The sequence below is a fragment of the Podarcis melisellensis genome, assembly GCF_964234715.1.
Source record: "Podarcis melisellensis genome assembly, chromosome: 2".
Lineage (NCBI taxonomy): Eukaryota > Metazoa > Chordata > Lepidosauria > Squamata > Lacertidae > Podarcis > Podarcis melisellensis.
Genome location: NC_138529.1, coordinates 103,866,656 through 103,888,526, shown reverse-complemented (window position 1 = coordinate 103,888,526; position 21,871 = coordinate 103,866,656). Strand labels below are relative to the sequence as shown.

At 47.5% G+C, this 21,871-nt stretch overlaps 1 protein-coding gene across 6 annotated transcripts in view; it reads left to right on the top strand.

The window, feature by feature from the left end:
- IL17RE (interleukin 17 receptor E) overlaps positions 1–21,871 on the top strand; it is a 57,345-nt gene that overhangs the window by 18,842 nt on the left and 16,632 nt on the right. For all 6 annotated transcript variants that reach the window (XR_014165848.1, XM_081901892.1, XM_081901891.1 and 3 more), the window contains 10 exons: positions 1,545–1,681; positions 2,952–3,106; positions 8,324–8,342; positions 10,245–10,397; positions 12,574–12,665; positions 16,160–16,283; positions 16,996–17,138; positions 18,172–18,240; positions 18,971–19,040; positions 20,758–20,945. Coding sequence is in view for 5 of the 6 variants with exons in the window: in XM_081901892.1 (XP_081758018.1) it covers positions 2,990–3,106; positions 8,324–8,342; positions 10,245–10,397; positions 12,574–12,665; positions 16,160–16,283; positions 16,996–17,138; positions 18,172–18,240; positions 18,971–19,040; positions 20,758–20,945 (975 nt within the window). In the remaining variant the exon portion in view is untranslated. The remainder of the gene's footprint in view (positions 1–1,544; positions 1,682–2,951; positions 3,107–8,323; positions 8,343–10,244; positions 10,398–12,573; positions 12,666–16,159; positions 16,284–16,995; positions 17,139–18,171; positions 18,241–18,970; positions 19,041–20,757; positions 20,946–21,871) is intronic.

Here is a 21,871-nt window from a genome sequence, read left to right as displayed (position 1 = left end):
GGAGCTTCGCGGTGGCTCCAACATACAATTTTTTGTGTTTCTGTTGATGCTTTTCTTTTGAGAATGGGCTTTAGGAGGAGGTAGTCAGGGAGGGGAGAACGGGGAGGGGGGGCAGTTATCTAAGAAAGATGATGGCTGACAAAAGGAACAAAAGTTGGAGAAGATCTGAGTGGTAGTTTGCAGGCCGGCTCCAAGCTTTCACAGGGAGAATAAAGAAACATGACTTTGAAGGAATATCTGCAGGAAGAATTCCCATTCAAAGCAAGCTGCTCCAATATCTGGAGAAAGAGAGAGAAAGAGCTGATCTGAAATGAAGCCCTCTCCCCTCTTTCCTCATTTCCCTTCCTTATTTGCTGTCACCTCTCTTATCTTGACAGCATACCTCCCCTCCTTCATCCTCCTTCAATTTCAGTTTGTATTAGCAATTTTTCACTCCAGTTAAATACTGTTTGTACACTATGCTTTTAAAGCACATTCAAAGAACATTCTATCCCTCAAAGAATTCTGGGCACTGCGGTTTACCTTTCACAGAGTTAGAATCCCTGCAACCCTTAAGAAACTACAGTGCCCAGAATTCTTTGAGGGGAAATGTGTTTTGAATATACTTTAAAGGTACACTTTGCATGCACCCTAGGCTTCTAATGTACAAAAAGCAGTATACTCTTCATCCTAACCACTGGTAATGAAGAAGCTTTGTGAAGTATAGGCGGTGACCATTTTGTGTGTGTCCAATTTTGTGTGACCACCAAAGTGTGGGTCATATTGGACACAGAAAAGGGCATAATGGGGGCGGGGCATAATGGGCTGGGCTTATGAGACATGTGCAGGGGCCAGGAACAGAACCCCCCCCCCAATATGGTCACTCAGTGGCGTAGCGTGGGTTGTCAGCACCCGGGGCAAGGCAAGTAATTTGCACCCTCTAACCCGTGGATTTGCGCCCCCTAACCCTAACCCCCAGGTGTTGCGCCCGGTGCAGCCGGCCCCCCCTGCACCCCCCACGCTATGCCACTCCTGGTCACTCCCTATTACAGTGCCAATTTTCTGGTGGTTGACCGAAAAATGCATTCCCCCAAAAGCATCTTTAGCTCACTTTATTTGTAAGAGCGCTAAAGTTGGTTACTAGTTCCAAATTTCCAGTCCCTTATTTGCACAAAAACATGAAATATAGCACAATAAAAAACAGTAAAGTTTTTATGTCCCTGAATTCCTGCAGTAAACATTGGGCGCCTGTCCTTCAATACAGTGGTACCTTGGGTTACATACACTTCAGGTTACATACACTTCAGGTTACACACTCCGCTAACCCAGAAATAGTACCTCGGGTTAAGAACTTTGCTCGGGTTAAGAACTTTTGCGCGGCGGCAGCGGGAGGCCCCATTAGCTAAAGTGGTCTTCAGGTTAAGAACAGTTTACTTAATCCGAGGTACCACTGTATAAGCAATGTCCCCTTCGAGAACAACAGTAACTTCCTCCAGTCAAAACTTTTCATATGTGTGCGATGCTGATGGCTCTCTGATTGATCTGTCTTTCAAACCTCCATGCAGATAAGAAAACTGGGAACTACCAACGAATTTCAGGACCGTTTCTTTGCACCTGTTCACAATCGCAGAAGAAGCAAGGCAACACAAGCAGCCCAACTGTTCCTGATCTTGCAGGGTCCTTGCATTGCATAGGCAACCAGGTGACACTCTTTATCTTTTTAATAGCTCACGTCGCAGAGATTGAAGCATTAGGCAGGGACATTCAGACACCACAAAACTTTCCAAACTCTGTGTTGTGACACATTAGTGCGTCATGTGTGCTGGCATGTCATGCGAACGCTCCCCACGCTCCTCACAGGGCTAGAAAGGGGTTAGTTTACACCTCTGGTTTGTCAGTAAAACTGAATTATTGTGTCGTGCAATGCTGCACGTCTAAAAAGTGTGTCACCAACATAGAAAGTTTGGAAAGCTCTACTTTACGATCAGCCGCATTCCCTCATCCTCAGTTCCATAAAACAAAGAGTGGTAGTGGGTTGTTGTAAGGAATGAATGAAGCTTAGCTCCTGGGCATGAGCCTGGAGTGTAGGGTGGGCTTTAGCGCTGTAGGAGTTTACATCCTCTCAGTGGATTCATAGGTCCTGGTTCACTGGCGTAGACAGGATTTTTGTTAGGGGGTGTGTGGCCTTTTGTTGTGGGGCTGGGGCAGAACCTCGGTTTGCTATGTACCGTATTATTCGCTCTATAAGACGCACCAGACCACAAGACGCACCTAGTTTTTCGAGGAGGAAAACAAGAAAAAAAATATTCTGAATCTCAGAAGCCAGAACAGCAAGAGGGATCTCTGCACAATGAAAGCAACAATCCCTCTTGCTGTTCTGTTTTCTGGGATAGCTGTGCAGCCTGCATTCGCTCCATAAGACGCACACACATTTCCCCTTACTTTTTAGGAGGGAAAAAGTGAGTCTTATAGAGCAAAAAATACAGTATTTTTATTGCTTGGAGAGCAACTGTCCCTCCCTGCTCCCAGTGGCGTAGCGTGGGGGTGCAGGGGGGGCTGGCCGCACCGGGCACAACATCTGGGGGTTAGGGGGCACAAATCCACAGGTTAGGGGGCGCAAATTACTTGCCTTGCCCCGGGTGCTGACAAACCATGCTACGCCACTGCTGCTCCCCCCTTGTTTACACCCATGTCCTGGTTGCCCTTTAACCCCTTACCCAGGGCTAGAAATGATTAAGCCAAGCTGGGGAAACGGAACCTTTCTGAGTTGTGGGGTTTCGCAGGCTGTCCCAACAACAACACCCAGCTGGAACAGCTGCAGCAGCAGCAGCCGCCGAGGAATGCAGGCAGGCCAGACTGGCTAGGTTGGGGCAAGGCAGAGCAGGGAACGGAGAGACTGAGGGGTGGAGACTTGCCTGCGGCTGCCTGGCCTAGGAGTGCTGAGATCTGACTCTTCGACTGTTTAACAACAGCCATGTTCCGGCCTAGCTGAGCTCCAGCCCGGCACTCCATGGGGAGGCCCACAACGAGTGCCCTGCTGCTGCCCATCGCCTTCTTCCTGAGCCTTTTGCATGCTGCACCCCGAACTTACCTGCCTCTTGCCCGCCGGCAGCTCCTCACCAACTTCGTAAGCATGTTTTTACTTTTACGGGTGCAACGATATTGTTTTTGGGGCAAGGGGCGGGCAGTGGATGTTGCAGACCTCAGACAGTGCAGGCGCAGGGCAACCCCAAAATTTGAGCGCCGATCCTTTATTGGTTGATGGGAAAGAGGGACATGAGTGCCTGGCTGTTCCTTGCGCTCTCTGAAGCCAAGAGTTCTTGCTTCCTCTCCTTTTTTATATGGATGTTTTTGGGGTTTGGGGGAAGTGTGAGGAGAGAGAATGCTGTGGTACGATGTATCTGCAAATGTTGATCACAGTCCGGAAACTGGAAAAGAGGCAGCGCGCTTAGTATTGTCAGGAATGTGGTTCATAGTCCGTTAACGATTGTGACAGCAAGGCAGGGTTGCAGTGCCCTGCAGAGCAACTGAAGCGAGGGCTGTCCGTGGTGGAAGTGCAGGATAGGGACCCTACAGCGGAGGACTCTCAGAAGTATCTGACAGTCGCCCTGCTCTTTGGCTCTCTGGTTGGTTTTTTCTCTCCCCCCCCCCCCCCCGGTTGTACACACAACAGGGAGTATTCAACTAAGTTTACCTCACAGTTCAAATCGATGGACGTAACATAAGTCACGGCAATTTCTTTCTTTCCTTTCCTTTTATTTTTCAAATCTATGTAATCATCCGACTTTCGTTCAGGAAAATCAACAAATCTGCTCTAGGAAATAAAATGGCTCCGGATCATAATATTCTGCAAGAAAATATGTCTTAACATAAAATTCTCCTAAGAAACCCTCCAGACCTCCTTGAATTTTCTTCCATAGGAAGTAGTTATTTTATTGAGGGGGGGAGGGGATCGTATAAGGAACAACCAGTTTCCTCATAATTTATATCCACATTCACTTGCCATTCTTGCTCTTTGTTCTTTTTGCCATTATATCCAAATCCCAAACTTGTAAAGCCGTTCCTTTCCACTTTTGAGCCATTAACATCCTTGCAGCTGTGAACAATTGGATGTATAGATCCTTATGTTTACCTATCTTTATGATAGGTGTTAACTAATGCCAGTGGGTCTACTTTGAGTAAAACTTAGGGCTTTTCCACACTTGTGCTTGGCCCGCCGCTTTCCCCTGAGAAAACCCTCAGTTTATTGCTGAATCGGTCCAAATGCCAATGGGGCTTTTTACGGATTGCTGTTTGTTCCAGTTCAGCAGGAAAGAGCATGTTTTCCTGGGGGAAACTTGCATGGCAAACTAAAATCTGCCTAGAAAGCACAGAACAAGCAGAAAACCTCTCAGAATTTCTGTATGTGGGACAAGCAAAGTGTGGATGAGCTGTTAGTTGGCTACCACCCCTTATATTTCACAGAATCACAGAATTGTACAGTTGGAAGGGACCGCGAGGGGCATCTAATCCAGCCCCCTGCAATCCAGGTTTTTTTTGCCCAATGTGGGGCTAGAACGCATGACGCTGAGATTAAGAGCTTCATGCTCTACCAACTGAGTTATGAAGTGCATTGCTTCCCCTCCTCTCCATAAATAATCATGGAAACTGTAGTTTACCCCTCAAAGAGCTACAGTTAGCAGCACCCTCAACAAACTACAGTTCCTAGGATTCTTTAGGGGAAGTCATGAGCTTTAAATGTGTGTAATGCGGCCTTAGCGCTTACCGTCTTGCTAAGATAAATGTGTGCAGCTGGTGCGAAAAAAGCGAATGTTGTTGCTAGGGGAAAGGGACTGAAAATAAAACTGCCAGTAATGCTGCCAACTCGTGTACCGTTCTGGTTGCCTCACCTCAAAAAGGATATTGTAGCACTAAAAAGGTTTCAGAAAAGGAAGATTCGGAAGAGACGAAAGGAAGTGTTTCTTCACGTGGCGCATGGTGAAGCTACGAAACTCCTTCCTACGAGATGTGAAGAGCTGATAGCCACCAACTTAGATGGCTTTAAGGGAAGATTAAGCACGTATCAATCAGAGTAGAGCCATTAAAATGGACAGACCTTACTTAGACTTGCTCATTAATTTCAGTGCGTCTGAGTAAAACTTAGTCGAATACTAACCCCATGCCTTAATAAAAAAAATGGGGGGAAAACCCACCTACTAAAACATTCCTTAAATGTCTTAACGCACTCACTCACTCGAATGATCAGTGTTTCACATTTATGGTAGACTAGGGATTATTCAGATCACGAGTACATGCCTCCCTCCTCCTCACAAACTTTTGTGCGAAGGAACTGGCTCATTCCTTATGTTTATCCTTTCCAGTGATACAGAGCCCTTAACATGTGACAGCCTTCAGTTCTAATTGGGGATGTTTTAACCCATCATTTCGTACCCATCGTTTGCTTTCCTACCAGTTATAGACCTCTTTGAGATGGTTTGCCTCCCCTTGTATGCCGGTATCCCTGTAGTTCAGTGTTTCCCAACCGGTGTTCCGCGGCACACTACTGTGCCGTCAGACATTGGCTGGTGTGCCGTGGGAGGGAGGCGGGCGAGTCGGGCGGTGAGAGGCGGCGGCGGCGAGGATCCGCGTCGAGCCGGGGGCGGCTCCGCGGTGGTGGTGCCGAGCGGCGGGGCAGCGCGTGCAAAAGGGAGGAGCGCGAGACAGCGGAGGAGGAGGAGGCCGGCATGTCCGGGCAGCAGCAGCAACAACAGCAGCAGCAACTCCCGGCGACGGCTCCTCAAGCCCCGCCGCCGCCCCCTCCTCCGCCCGCTATCGCCGCCACCACCACAACAGCCGCCGCCGCCTCAGTTGCCGCCGTCCCTCAGTCCCTCGCTCTGCTGCCTCCTCCCACCCCCAAAGCTTGGAGGTTCCCCGGCAAGGGGGAGGGAAAAAACTTTCACTTTCGTGCGTCCCTCCCGGCGTGACGCTGCGCGCTGACGTCACGGGGCGGGGCTTTAATGGTGGTGTGCCGTGAGATTTTTTTTCAGTAAACAGGTGTGCCGTTGCCCAAAAAAGTTTGGGAAACACTGCTGTAGTTAACAGTGGCCTCTTGGTTTGGGCCTGCCTGCTACAGGACTAAATAGCAGTCTCATAGATGATTCAGGTAGAGGGGGGGTATACAGTGCTATTTTTCTAGAAAAAGAGGTGCCGGAACTCGCCACGAACACCTCCATTGTTCTCTTACAATGGCAACGGCGCCCACCTGAGAGGTGCCGGAACGGAGTTCTGAGTACATTTCCATTTAAATCCACGGCACCCCCCTCTCATCCGCAGGGACACATATCTGACTGAGTAACATTTCAGCGGTAGCGCATGGCTGCCTATTTGCCAGTGATTTATTATTGCTGAGGTGTGAGGTGTTACACAATCAGAGCTCCCTCTCTCCCTCTTCCTCCCCCCCAACATTGTGTGTGTGTGTGTGTGTGCGTGTGTGCGTGTGTGTGTGTGTAGATCGATAAATAACTAAATAACTAAATAACTAAATAACTAAATAAATAAATAAATAAATAAATAAATAAATAAATAAATAGAGATCTAGTGTGAGAGAGATCACCCTCATACACATGGAGAAAACCACATTTGTCGCGGCATGATAAGTATCCCTTTTCGGTGAGAATCAAATACGTGAGGATCGAAGCGGAAGCAGCTTGTAAATTGTCACTTTCCTGTGATAACAATCACTTGTGGGTGACTAGACAGAGAAGTGTTAAAATTTGTGGCTTACTCCACCCCGCCTTCCAAGCCACAAGTGACTTAAGATTGGATTGGGTGGGTGGGTGGGTAAACTAGTAGCTTCCGTGGACTCCTTGTTTTTTTCAAGGCCGGCTCTGCCGTTAAGCAGAGTGAGGAAACTGCCTCAGGCAGCAGCTTTTGAAGATCACAAAAGGCAGCAAATTATGAGAGGCATCGGGTTGGTTTTTTTAATGCTCACTTTTGCCTCACGTGCCAAAATACCTTGGGTATCTTGACTTTCGCGGGAGGAGGGGGCCATTTGCTGTTCCAGTTCAGGCAGTAAAATGTTTTTGCTAGGCAGAGCTTTAGCCAGGCATTGAAACACATAGGCATGGGCTGTGCGCACATTTAAAGCATCCCTTCCCACAAATGCTGGGAACTGTAGCTCCCTGAGAAGAAAGCTACAGTTCCCAGATTTTTTTGGGGGGTGAAGTGTCTTGGCTTCGTTGCTGAACTAAAGCACCTGGGGAGCTAAGGTCCCTTTGCCCCCCCCAATAAAATATTTGAGAGGCCCACCCCCAAGTTGATGGGCATTGCCATTCAAATGGTGTGTGTGCCGCATATTGTGATCAGTTATGCAGGGTAGGGTTTATCTGCCCCCCCCCCATTTTATTCAAGTTGGTAGCCCTACTGGGAAATAGCAGTGGCAAAGTGAGTTTTGTTTTGTTTATTGAATTTTATACTGCCGTGCATCCAAAGATCTCAGGGTGGCTCACAGCATAAAAATACAAAATAAAACCACAAAGTACATAATAACAAAAAAGAACGCAAACAAAACAATAGTGAAGCAGGCTTAATGCATTCATTATTTATCTAACTGCCTTTATATACCACCTTTCTGCCAAGTAACCCAGTTGTGAAATACAGTGGTACCTCAGGTTAAGTACTTAATTTGTTCCGGAGGTCCGTTCTTAACCTGAAACTGCTCTTAACCTGAAGCACTACTTTAGCTAATGGGGCCTTCTGCTGCTGCCGCACTGCCAGAGCCCGATTTCTGTTCTTATCCTGAAGCAAAGTTCTTAACCTGAAGCACTATTTCTGGGTTAGCGGAGTCTGTAACCTGAAGCGTATGTAACCTGAGGTACCACTGTATTCATTATATTGTGGCTTAGTGTGATGCGTGAACTAGACCAGTGAGATCTTTATAAATGAAATGCATGTTGTGTGAAGCACTGCAGTGGAACTTTGGCTGTCGAATGTAATCCGTTCCAGAAGACCGTTTGACTTCCGAAACGTTCGGCAACTGAGGCGCAAAGCGCTGTCATCAATTTCAATTGAGAAAACTGAGAAATGTGCCCCGGAAGCCGTTCGATTTCCGAGGTGCGTTCGAAAAGAGAAGCAATTACTTCCGGGTTTTCGGCAATCGGGTTCCGAAACGTTCGGCTTCCGAGACGCTCGAAAACCGAGGTTCCACTGTACTTTCTTTACCTCTCAGCTTCCTTGGACAAGCAAACATTTGTGGACCCTGCCTGTCTGTTTTGCTTCCAGCAAATATGCTCCTTCCTTAGGACTGCAGGGAGAGATATTGATTCCACTTTACCCCACTGAACTCTTCTTTCTCTCTTTTTTCCAGGAATGCTGGAATGCTACTGGTGAGTAAGAAAATAATCTTCCCTGAATTGCTGCTTGTGTGGCGACTGTGGTTGCAGCAAGGAACCATGGGCATTTTGGGGTGGAAATTGAAGAGAAAATATTTTGGAACTCCTAAACTCTAGGATGTTGCTTGGTCTGGAGAGCAGGAAGGGTTATTGTGTTGCAGAATATAACCAAGGGTCCCTCCGGGCAATGTGTTATTGAGCATTTATTGTGATTTGTTTGCACAGGGGTTAGATTACATCCTGTCTTTGCTGAGAATTCATTCTGATATGTTTGCATGCTAGTTATATGACAATGAGGGACATGGGTGGTGCTGTGGGTTAAAGCACAGAGCCTAGGACTTGCCGATCAGAAGGTCGGCGGTTCGAATCCCCGCAACGGGGTGAGCTCCCGTTGCTCCGTCCCTGCTCCTGCCAACCTAGCAGTTTGAAAGCACATCAAAGTGCAAGTAGATAAATAGGTACCGCTCCGGCGGGAAGGTAAACGGCATTTTCGTGTGCTGCTCTGGTTCGCCAGAAGCGGCTTAGTCATGCTGGCCACATGACCCGGAAGCTGTACGCCAGCTCCCTCGGCCAATAAAGCGAGATGAGTGCCACAACCCCAGAGTCGGTCATGACTGGACCTAATGGTCAGGGGTACCTTTACCTTTATATGACAATGAACATTTGATTGGTTAATCAATCTCGTAAAGGTTATATACCGCTTGATTGCTGGGGGGGGGGGGGACACCTTAAAGTGGTTTACCAAAAAGGCAAAGCAATAAAATTATCTCTGAAAAGTTTGCAACCACAATTTAAAAGTTAAAGCCGTGATAGAATAGGTTGAAGCAAATTAAGTCTTCTGCAAGCGTTCTAAACATCTGTGTAGGCTGCATTAGTCCTGTATTCTTCCTGAATTGTTTGTGTGGTACTTAGATGTCCCCATTCAGTCATTTTTTCATCCCACACTTTTCAATGCTGACAGTCTGGAGGTTCCCAAAGGCTCAGGGCAGGCCAGTTTATTAAAAGTGTCACAGAGGTGTGAAGGTACATGCTTGAATGTTCCTCCGTGGAGTGGGGGGGGGGGTGGAAACCTGTGCACATAGGAAAATAGTGTGTCAGGGAGAAGGCTCAACTGAATCCTCCACCCTGACATGCTAGCTTTCTAGGTGTATGGACTTCTTTGCAGGAACCCTACAGAGGGGTAAGGGAAGGAGAGACAGGCTAATGGCTTTTGAGTTGGAGAAGATGGAAAGTACTGGCAAGTGTGCTTATAGTTGGCTGGAGTACTGGGACTATAATTCAGATTTCCAGAGAAGACCCATGTTAAATCTATGGCAACAGAAATGATAGAAGTTCATAGCACTCCAGACGGGTGGTTTTTTTGCAGGTGTGTAACAGATGTGCAGAGGGACGCGGGTGGCGCTGTGGGTTAAACCACAGAGCCTAGGATTTGCCGATCAGAAGGTCGGCGGTTCGAATCCGCATGATGGGGTGAGCTCCTGTTCCTCGGTCCCTGCTCCTGCCAACCTAGCAGTTCGAAAGCACGTCAAAGTGCAAGTAGATAAATAGGTACCACTCTGGCGGGAAGGTAAACGGCATTTCTGTGTGCTGCTCTGGTTCGACAGAAGCGGCTTAGTCATGCTGGCCACGTGACCCAGAAGCTGTACGCCGGCTTCCTCGGCCAATAAAGCGAGATGAGCGCCGCAACCCCAGAGTCGGTCACAACTGGACCTAATGGTCAGGGGTCCCTTTACCTTTACCTAACAGCTGTGCATTCTGCAATATGTCATGGATAGAATAATGGTGCATGAATGGTGGATTTATACTGCGCTGCCCACACATCATTCCTCTTGGCTGGTTGTTCCAAGATGCTTCTCCAGCGTTATCCCATAATTGCATTATTGTTCTTTTCTACAGCGTACGGTGCCCTGCCTCGGTCCAGATTCCGATGCCAGCGGAAGCTGCAGGAAGACCTATTCCTGCGTGCGCCCAGCCTTAGCCTAAGCCCAGTTCAGCTGTTCCGCAAGCGCCAGACGTGTGTGCGTGTTCGCGTGGCTTTGAATGCTACAGGTAGGATGTGGGAGCAGGTGGGGTGGGCCAGGGCCTGATCCAGCCAGGGTTCTTACAACAGGTGTGGCGAGGAAGGAGATTACAGTTAATATTTTTATTGAAGTGTTCTCATGATGCAATGAGATACAGAAAACGAATGTAAATGGGATGTCGTTTGGAAGGGTTAGGAGCGTGTCCAATTCTGGGCACCACAATTTAAGAAGGATGTTGGCAAGCTGGAACTTGGGCAACCAAGACGATCAAGGGTCTGGAAACCAAGCCTTATGAGGAACGGTTGAAGGAGCCGGGTATGTTTAGCCTGGAAAAGAGGAGGCTGAGAGGAGATATGATTGTCAGGAGCTCGTCCTACTCTGGAGTAGGACCCTGGCAGAGACACATGGCATGTTCTCTCCCTCCTGGTCATTCGTTCGGGAGCTTCAAAAGCTTTCTTCAGCCCGGACATCATAGCGACTGATGCCAACAGACATCGTCACACTTAAGGATCCGCAGAGTCTTCGCAGTTTGCTTAGCAGACCTCAGCAGCTCAGCATTTTGGCTAATCTACTTTATTTAGATATAAAAACACATGGAGCACTTCAACATGGCTCCCTCTCTCTCTCTAGCATCAGATAGCAAAGAGAAAGAACAAAGGACAATAGTCCCACTTCACGGAACACAGTAACACAAACATCCTGTCTCCGTCACTTCCCACTCTGTGGAGTCAAAACATACACCATCATGTGATGGACAACAATCCCATGACTGCAATCATGGAGCAGGAATTCTAACATCTCAAGGGCTGTCACATGGAGGAGGGAACAAGTTTGCTTTCTCCTTCTCTGCAGTTTAGGATTCAAACCAATGTCTTCAAATTACAAGAAAGGAGATTCCAACTAAACTTTGGGGGAACTTTCTGACAGTAAGAGTTGTACGACGGTGGAACGGTCTCCCTCTGGAGGTTGTGGTCTCTCCTTCCTTGGAGGTTTTTAAGCAGAGGCTGGATGGCCATCAGTCATGGATGATCTAGTTGAGATTCCTGCATAGCTGGGGTTTGAACCAGATGACCGTTGGCTTTCTTTCCAACTCTAGGGTTCTGTGATTCTAGCTCCCAAGCTTTGATTAAATTCTAGCACCTATTGGGCCCAGGAATTTAGGAGACCCTGGCACCCACAAACTCATAACAATATGATGCACTTGTTCAGTAAACCCGCAAATGCACACAGCACGCACACCACCTTGTAAGCACCAGGAGAGGTAGACTGCTTCCACTGCTTAGAAACTGCTGTATTAAGTGGGATACAAATTACTCAGTTAAAGTGATAAATAATACCAGGATTCAGTGAAGATTTGTGTTGCCTTGGACTGCCTGTCTCTCTCCTTGGCACTACAGTGGTACCTCAGGTTAAGTACTTAATTCGTTCCGCAGGTCCGTACTTAACCTGAAACTGTTCTTAACCTGAAGCACCACTTTAGCTAGTGGGGCCTCCTGCTGCTGCCGCGCCGCTGGAGCACCTGCCCACAGAGAATTTTAAATCAATATGCAGAGAGGCAAGGAAAGGTATGAACATCTAGTTAGGGCAATGCTTCCCAGTTCCCAGGAACTGCTTGATTATTTCACATCCGGGAGGAGATGCCTCATTAAAAAAAGGAAAGCGTAAAATGGTTTGAATCTTTACGTCAGAGGGTGTGCATGGACTCTCAGCCAAATACAAGTTGAGCAACCAATATGAAACTTGCAGCCAAGATGGTTAACACGTTGGTTTTATGAATCCTCTTCCTCCTCCTCTGTCTTCTCTCTCTCTCATAGAGGCATATTTCCACATCAATTTGCATAGAAATTAAAACCCAACATATATACAGTTCATCAGGTTGTGCTGGAGGCGGGTGAAGCTGCCTCAAATTATTATTATTTTAAATAACTTTATTAATTAAAAAGGACATACAGTGGTACCTCTGGTTAAGTACTTAATTCGTTCCCGAGGTCCGTACCTAACCTGAAACTGTTCTTATCCTGAAGCACCACTTTAGCTAGTGGGGCCTCCTGCTGCTGCCGCGCCGCTGGAGCACGATTTCTGTTCTCCTCATGAAGCAAAGTTCTTAACCTGAAGCACTATTTCTGGGTTAGCGGAGTCTGTAACCTGAAGCGTATGTAACCTGAGGTACCACTGTATTCTCTCTCTCTTTTTCCTGACCTCAGGCATTGAAGGACTGGAGCTGCATTTCCTGGTTATAAGTTCCAAACGCTCTGGCTGGCTTCAGATCTTCAGAAGAGCAGGCGCTGGAACCTTGGTTAGTTATCACCATTCCTATGGACATGTTGGACTGTGATGGGGAGGCTTCTCTCCCGCCACTCAACAGGATGTCGCTGCCTTCTCTTTATTAGCTGTACGAAAGGCCGAAATTCAGCTGATTAAGTTCTCCTTTATCTCCATGTTGGGAAAAGCTTCAGAACGTCTGCCTGCCAGCACAGGAGTTCTGTGCCAGGGAAGAAAGGTGGAAACATATACGCCACAACCTCCTTTTTGACCATTGCATTGGGAAACGACCAATCTTTGTACATTCCTCATTCATAGTGGCGTCTTTCTTTCTTTCTTTTTCCCCCCACAATACGTTTTTATTGATGTTGCACAGATAATAATACAAACATATAAAATATAAAATATAATTATATAGCTAGCAGATGTTCTATCCGCTCTCCAAATCAAACAGAAATAAAAAAAGAACATAAAACACTATTTTAGGCTCTACCGAGCCTTGGACTTCCCTCCACCCCTTTGGTAAGTGTCGAATCGATTCTATAGTCACGTATTTTATCTTTAGTCTTACATAATAACCCCTTACTGTTAGAATTAATCCAGCCCCGCCAGTGACCTACATATTAGTTCCAATATACGTCCAGTATTTATTCCAATTATCATGAAATTTCTGTTCGTCTTGGTCCCTTATTCTTCCTGATATTCTAGCGAGCTCGGCATAATTTATCATTTTAACCTGCCAATCACTTATATTAGGTATAGCTTCCGTTTTCCAATTTTGTGCCAGCATAGTTCTAGCGGCTGTAGTAGCATATAAGAATAAGGTCTTATCTTCTTTTTTAATTTCTTTACCCGTCATTCCTAGCAGGAAAGCTTCGGGCCTTTTGGGGAGGGTGTATTTAAAGATCTTTTTGAGTTCATTGTAAATTGATTCCCAGAAGCCTTTCACTTTACTGCATAACCACCACATGTGGTAGAAATCGCCTTCTACTTCTCCACATTTCCAGCATTTTTTATTTTTTAACCTGTACATCTTAGCCAATTTCACTGGCGTATGATACCACCTATATATAATTTTCCACAGGTTTTCCCTCAATGCCATACACGCCGTGAACTTTATATTGTTATTCCATAATTCCAACCACCTTTCAAAGTCAATATTATAACCTATGTCTATCGCCCACTTAATCATTGCCTCCTTCACCTCCTCGTCTTTTGTGTGTCATTCCAATAAGATGTCATATATCCTAGACAGTGTTTTATTCTTGCCTTGAATAACTTCGACATTGAACCTGGATTTTTTATCTTCAAATCCTAGTTTCTTTTTATCTTCCTTTAACAAATCATTCACCTCGTGGTATTGCAACCAACTGGTGAATAAGTTTTTTATTTCTTCATACGGTCTAAGTTTAATGCCTTGATCTGTCTTCCTTATCAGTTCTTCATACGTTGCATTCTCCCCTTCCATATTCATTTTCTTAATAGTTAGCACCTCTATTGGTGAAACCCACCAAGGTGTCTTCCTTTCCAAAAGGTTTTTATTTCTTTCCCATACTTGGAATATTGGTCCTCTGAAAATATGGTTTAGAAAGCCCCTATGAACTTTCACCTTTTCATACCACAGGTACGAGTGCCACCCGTACCTGTTATCAAAACCCTCCAGGTCCAAAATATCCCTGTTTTCCAGTCTTATCCAATCCTTCAGCCACAATAGACATGCCGCCTCATAGTATATACTTAAATCCAGTAGGGATAAGCCCCCTCTTTCCTTTCTATCTACCAATATTTTCATTTTTATTCGCGGTCTTTTTCCCTGCCAGATATATCTCGCCAAGGCTCTTTGCCACTCTTTAGACCTTTAAGTACTGGAATGGTTTGGAACAAAAATAGTGGCGTCTTTCAACATCTTTGCAAAATGTAGGAGCAACGTGTAATTTTATGGGAACCTAAATTCTTGGGGTGGTTGGAAGTTGTAGTATGGTAACCTCTGGAAGGTCACAGATTCCTCAGCCTTGGCCTTGGTTTTAGAAACTTTGCTGTGCTTCCCAGTCCCCCATTTTTGATGCTCCTAGCAATGTACCAGACACCGAGTTTATTTTGTGTTCTAAGGGATGTCTGTGTCCTGAAGTAGAAAAGGTACAGAGGACAGGACGGAACCCTAAAAAACTTGCTTTCAGTAGTCAACTCAACTCCTTGTAAATTCATAATGAATGGGGGTGCTCTTGAGCTTGTGCAGAGTGAGGACGTGTTGGGTGACTGCAACAAGCATGCATGCTCTTCTAGGCCTAGGGATCATTGCGACGTTGAGTTTCAGGCAGACTTGAGGAATGGCACCCCATCTCTTACGAGCGAGGCTTGTGGGAAAATACTGTGTGGAAGTACAGTGGTACCTTGGTTTAAGAACAGCTTAGCTTACAAACAACTTGGATTAAGAATGCTGCAAACCCAGAAGTAGGTGTTTTGGTTTGTGAACTTTGCCTTGGGAGCAGAACATGTTCCGCTTCCTGTTGAGTGTGTTCCTTTTGTAAATTGAGTCCCCCGCTGCTATGGGAAAGCAGGCCTTGGTTTAAAAACAAACTTCCAGAACGGATTAAGTTCATGAACCAAGGTTCCACTGTACTTCCTTTCTACAGTTAACAAATAGAGAAGACTTGGGAATTAACATAATTTGCTTCAAGCTTTTAAAAGTTAAATTCACGAGGGCTAGAAATGTGCGGGGTTTTTTTACAAATTGAATGCTGGTATGACACAGGTGGCGCTGTGGGTTAAAGCCTCAGCGCCTAGGACTTGCTGATTGAAAGGTCGGCGGTTCGAATCCCTGCTGCGGGGTGCGCTCCCGCTGCTCGGTCCCAGCGCCTGCCAACCTAGCAGTTCGAAAGCACCTCCGGGTGCAAGTAGATAAGTAGGGACCGCTTACTGGCGGGAAGGTAAACGGCGTTTCCGTGTGCAGCTCTGGCTCGCCAGAGCAGCGATGTCACACTGGCCATGTGACCCGGAAGTGTCTCCGGACAGCGCTGGCCCCTGGCCTCTTAAGTGAGATGGGCGCACAACCCCAGAGTCTGTCAAGACTGGCCCGTATGGGCAGGGGTACCTTTACCTTTACCTTATGTTCAAGACCCTCCACAAGTCATTGGATTCCATGTTCAGGGGTTTGAATAGATATGAGCAGTGCTTTCTTTGTGGCGGTAGTGACTGATACGGAATACCATCATCTCCTTTTTTTTGGCTGTGCATGGCAGCTATTTTGTACTCACAACTGCCGCTCCATTGCCAAGATATGCGCGGTGACACTTTATACCTTCCAAAAGCACTGGATGTGATGATGACGTGGTGTGTGAAGTCTGGCTTGTACGTTTTGTGGACTCCTGCTGTTTTAAGAGATTCACCAGATAATCGCTTACAGAGCAATAGCGTTGCAGCCACTAGCTAGGGGGTTACTCCAGCTTGGGACAGGCCAAGATTCCAGCATGATTTACAAGCAGGAGATCTGGGTGAGCACCATTCTCACTGTGGCATTTCCTTCTCCAGTGGCAGGTGCTGTTTGACTGTTTCCCAGCAGAGAGCGGCCGCCGGGTGCTTGTTTCGCTGGAAACCATTCCTGGCGGGGTGCTGAGCATCAACGAAACCCTTTTAATCCCTAACAACCAATTAGGTAAGACACGGCTAGAATACATATAGGCCTGGCCTACTGTCATTGCTGAGGGGTCTGGAATTCTGTGCCCAGAAAATCTTCAAATTCTGTGCTGGGGGAAAATGGTGTTCAGGAAACACTGGTCATAGATGGCATTCAAAGTGCCTTCCTTGGCATTCCAGAATTATTCTGTGATGAATACAGAGGGGAGAGAGGCCAAGGTCTTAGATGAGCATAATATATTTCTGTAACTTGCACATGCAAGAATTTAATCCTATATCAAAGTACACACAATGGCTGATAGGCAATAGAATATGCAGTAATAGCAGGATAATCCTGTGTGGCTTTGCAACCATGTGCTACCTCACATACACAAAGCCTTGAAATACGTCAGTGTGGTGAGTGTGGAGAGCCAGTGTGGTGTAGTGGTTAAGAGCAGTAGGCTCGTAATCTGGTGAACTGGGTTCGCTTCCCTGCTCTTCCACCTGCAGCTGCTGGGTGACCTTGGGCCAGTCACACTTCTCTGAAGTCTCTCAGCCTCACTCACCTCACAGAGTGTTTGTTGTGGGGGAGGAAGGGAAAGGAGAACATTAGCCACTTTAAGACTCTTTCGGGTAGTGATAAAGCGGGAAATCAAATCCAAAACGCCTCATCAGTTGCCACAGCAACGTTCCAAATATCCTGCTCCAGACTGGGTTTTCTCCTCTGCCACAGCCTGCTTTTCCTTCCCCAGAAGTTCCAGAGTTCCACCACAGATGGGTGCCAGCAGAACGGGCTATTGAGGTGTCTGTCACCGAGGGCCCTGACATCACAGTACGCCTCTGCCACCAGCTGGCTCTGGAGTGCGAGGAACTGGGCCAGCCTTTCCACCAGCAGGTGAGACCTTGGAGGGGAAGGATGCAGAGGAGGAACAGAAATGGACCCATCTAAAAGGAGATAAAAGTCCCTACTAGAGAAGAATGGCAGATCTTGTTGATGGATTATGTCGAAATGGCTAAAATGACCGGAAGAAGCCGAAATCAGGAAGACCAAAATTTTAATAAGGAATGGGGGGAAATTATAACTTATCTTAAAGACCATTGTAGACAGTTAAAATGGTTAGTAGGGTTGGAATATCACTTGTAGTTTAAGGGTGAATTTTGGACACAATGGAGATGTAAAAGATTTGGATCATCATAAAAGATGCAGGAGGAAATGATTAACAATATGACCCACAAAGGGGAGGACGGAAGTCCAAGAGATTCCTCGGAATCTAGTGTTTATGTTTGGTCTATGTTTGATATATGACTGTAAAATTTTAATCCGAAAAACCAAATAAATTGAGAAAGAAGGGAGGAAAAGAAAAGAAATGTACCCATCTAGTAGGAAGGATGGGATGTGGGTGGCGCTGTGGGTTAAATCACTGACCCAAGGGCTTGCCGATCAGATGGTGGGCGGTTCGAATCCCCACAGTGGGGTAAGCTCCCGTTGCTCAGCCCCTGCTCCTGCCAACCTAGCAGTTTGAAAGCACGTCAAAGTGCAAGTAGATAAATAGGTAAATGGTGTTTCTGTGCGCTGCTGTGGTTTGCCAGAAGTGGCTTAGTCATGCTGGCCACATGACCCGGAAGCTGTACACCGGCTCCCTCGGCCAATAAAGCGAGATGAGCACCGCAACCCCAGAGTCGGTCACGACTGGACCTAATGGTCAGGGGTCCCTTTACCTTTACCTTTAGTAGGAAGGAAGAGCAAGGAGGCTGTTGCTTCCTGAACAAACAATAAAACGATAAAATAATGGCTGGTGGGGGAGGAAAAGGCAGGACAATCAGGCTGGAGGGATATGAAGGGGAATGTGCGGGTTGAGTAAGAAGAACTACAAACTTATATTCTGTGCCAGAGCCTCAATGTTATGGCCTTGTTCTCCTCTTCCCAGGTTCTGGTCTCCAAGCATCACCCTGCTCTGCTGTCGTATGAGCGCCTGCTCCCATGCTTATGTATCGAGGTGCGTGCACATCATGTTGAGGGCCCCACCATTCCAACACTTTTCAGCGGGAGGAGAAAAGAGAGATACTGTCTCTCTTGTGGGTGGGCGGGGAGATGCACAAACAGAACTGGGAGAGGGAAGAAGGATTGAAATAGCCTTCTGCAACCTGGTTCCCGCTGACTGCTTTGGACTCCCACCAGCTGTTGTAGTCCAAAGCAACTGGAGGGCACCAAGTTGGGGAAGGCTGTAGGAGCGGAACCTGAGCTGAGGTTCTGTGGCTCAGTCTTGTAGCAGATTTTGCTTAGGTTTGTGGGTGGCTGTGTCTTTAAGATTCTGAGAGCCCCTCCCACCCATGCCAGGCCCTCTACAGAAAGTGGCCATGTGGCCAGGGCTGGGCAGGGGACAGAACATCCAAGAATGTTTCCAGATGGGTGTTGGTTGTGGGATGGTTGCTCCTTATGCCTGCAATTTGGGCAGCTTTGTTGGCATCAAATTCCAGTCCATCGTTCCCCACCACCACCAATTTCATCCAGATTTGACTTGTTTGTGAACGACCCATTTACAGTGTTAAGCCTCCCGCGCCCCCCACCCCACCCCAAGCCCACAGTCTGGAAGCACCCCAGGACAGAATGGGCTCACCTGTCATTTTTTCTTGGGTGCCTCTTAGCACATGGGTGGGAGCCCCCTGGGGACCGTAGAGGCTGGGAAGCAGCCAACCTGGACCTAACTTTCCTCCCTTCTGTTCTAGGCATCGTATCATGAGCACCACGACAGCTTGCGCAAAAAAGTGTGCCCTTTCTGGGATCAGCCAGAGGCCTGTGAGTCTTGCTTTATTCTGACAGCAGGGCTCTGCCAATGCTGTCTAGCTCTGTTGCTGCTAGGGCTGCATGGCTATTATGGCAATAGTGTTTGTTTTAGGTAGGTAAGGTCTGCTGTGGAGGACAGGCATGCCAAATTTATTTGCTAGCCTCTGCTCCTGTGCCTTTGACAGGACCTTGGTATGCAGGTGTTAGCAAGTATGCATAGCTTCTTGCCGTGAAATGTTCATCTGCTGCAGGGCCATCTGAAGCATATCCGGCGCCATGGTGCAAAGATCCCTCCAGCGCCCCCCCCCCAGAAACTCCCAAACAAGGGAGGGGGTGCAGCTCCCCCACTTGCTGGGGCGCCCCTGAGAGGCCGACACCCTGGCGCAACGAACCACTAACACCAGTGGGAAAGACGGCTCTGATCTGCTGTTTTCTGCACATTGAGCTGTTGTTAAAGGTGCAGAAGCAGAGCAGACTGCTTTGTCTCTTGTTAGTTAGCCCTAATGAAAGAATGCAGCCCCCTTTTCAATTAGAACTAAATTGATCTCTGGCTCTGCCCATTAATTAATGCATTTACTTGGGTGTAAAAATGAGGTGGTACAGTGGTACCTCGCAAGACGAATGCCTCACAAGACAGAAAACTCGCAAGAAGAAAGAGTTTTCCGTTTTTCGAGGTGCTTCGCCAGACGAATTTCCCTATGGGCTTGCTTCGCAAGAAGAAAGCCCATAGGGAAATCTCCGGGGACCTCTTTTAAAATGCTGGCGGTCGGGAGCAAAGACTTTCGCCCACCGCCGGCCTTCAGAAGAGGTCCTGGACCTCTTCTGAAGGCCGGTGGGGGGCAAAAGTCTTTGCGCCCCCTCGCCTGCCTTCCCGGGACAGTGGAGACTTCTTTTAAAATGCTTTTAAAATGCTGGCGGTCGGCAGCAAAGCCCTCCTGTCCCCGGAGCTTGCGGGGCGGGAGGTGGGGAGAAGGGCTTTTCTTCCCACCGCCAGCCTTCAGAACAGCCTTCTGAATGCTGGCGGTGGGAAGAAAAGCCCTTGTCTCCCCCCCCCCCCAGCCTTCAGAAGAGGTCGGGGGACAGACTTTCCCCGGATCTGGTCTGAAGGCGGTTTCCATAGGAACGCATTGATTGATTTTCAATGCATTCCTATGGGAAACCGTGCTTCGCAAGACAAAAAACTCGCAAGAAGAAAAAACTCGCGGAACGAATTAATTTTGTCTTGCGAGGTACCACTGTATTGGTGTCCCCCCCCCCTTGTTTTTTGTTTTGCTGGAGGTACGTACTTGATTCAATAAAGAGTCCAGCAGACAGAGAGAGAGCCAATGTGATGTAGTGGTTAAAGGGCACTACTTGAACTAGGTAGTTCTGGGTAATTATTTTATTTATTTATTTATGTATGTCCCGCGCATTTGGCTGGGTTTCCCCAGCCACTCTGGGCCGCTTCCAACAAAATATTAAAAATACAATAAAACATCCAACATTAAAAACTTCCCTAAACAGGGCTGCCTTCAGATGTCTTCTAAAAGTCAGGTAGTTGTTTATTTCCTTGAGATCTGATGGGAGGGCGTTCCACAGGGCGGGCGCCACCACCGAGAAGGCCCTCTGCCTGGTTCCAACAGCATACACTGGGCCACAGGTTCCTCATCCCTGTTATAAGGTATCAGTGTCTACTGGGGACTCAACAGTCTAATCATATTTCCGCCCCCTGCTGCTGCCTCTCTTCTAGATGGTCCAGATCTGTGGTCCTCGGTGGAGTTTCGCGACTACAGCAACAGCGGCAAGGCTGAAATGGCTATGTCTCTGAGCGGCCGCTGCCTGCTTCATCCCACTGCTTCTCTGTGCTGGAAAGAAAGCGCCACTCCGGGTGCGGCCTGTCAAGACATCCCCAATTCCACAGTCACAGGATTACGCCAGGTGAAAGGCTGGGGCGGTCATACTAGGAGCTCGGTGGGGTGGTAACGGGTAAAGATCCAAGGATGCTGTTATGGTGTCGTTCGCTCGGAACTGATCCCTGCCTTCCCTGCATGCTTGTGATAGAGCTCGGTTTTGCCGCAGCAGCTAGAGAAAGGGAGCAGTAGAGGCACGTGGAGGGATATTTAGCTGCCCAATCATTGCTTGATGCCTTTGAGCCACCAAAGACTGGCAAGCCTGTTTGCACAAACAAGTGGTTCAGGCTTAGCAGTATGTCCTCATTAAGGATAAATACGTATTGGTGCTCCTTGCCCACTGTAAAGAGTAAAAGAAGGGAGATTGGGGTGTTTAAAGGATGGCTGAACTGGAGGAAGCGTTAGGGCTTGTCAACACATCCACTTGTTTTGTGCCTTGAAAGCACAGGTCCAAGCAGTTTCCCACTTGTCCTATGCTTTTTTGTGCTGGGAGCCAGCATGGTGTAGTGGTTAAGAGCGGCGGACTCGTAATCTGGTGAACCGGGTTTGCTTCCCCGCTCCTCCACATGCAGCTGCTGGGTGACCTTGGGCCAGTCACACTTCTCTGAAGTCTCTCAGCCTCACTCACCTCACAGAGTGTTTGTTGTGGGGGAGGAAGGGAAAAGGAGATTGTTAGCCACTTGGAGACTCCTTAGGGTAGTGATAAAGCGGGATATCAAGTCCAAACTCCTCCTCCTCCTCTTTTTTCAAGGAATCATAATTTTTATTCTTTGCACCCTGCCCATCTGACTGGGTTGCCCCAGCCACTCTGGGCGGCTTCCAACATATATAAAAACATAATAAAACATTACTCATTAGAAAGCTTCTCTTGAGTGTTGAATTGCAGCAAACATCAATCTGTTGGCCCTGCTCGCTGGAGTGGGTGAGAATTGGATGCCAACAACATCTGAAAAG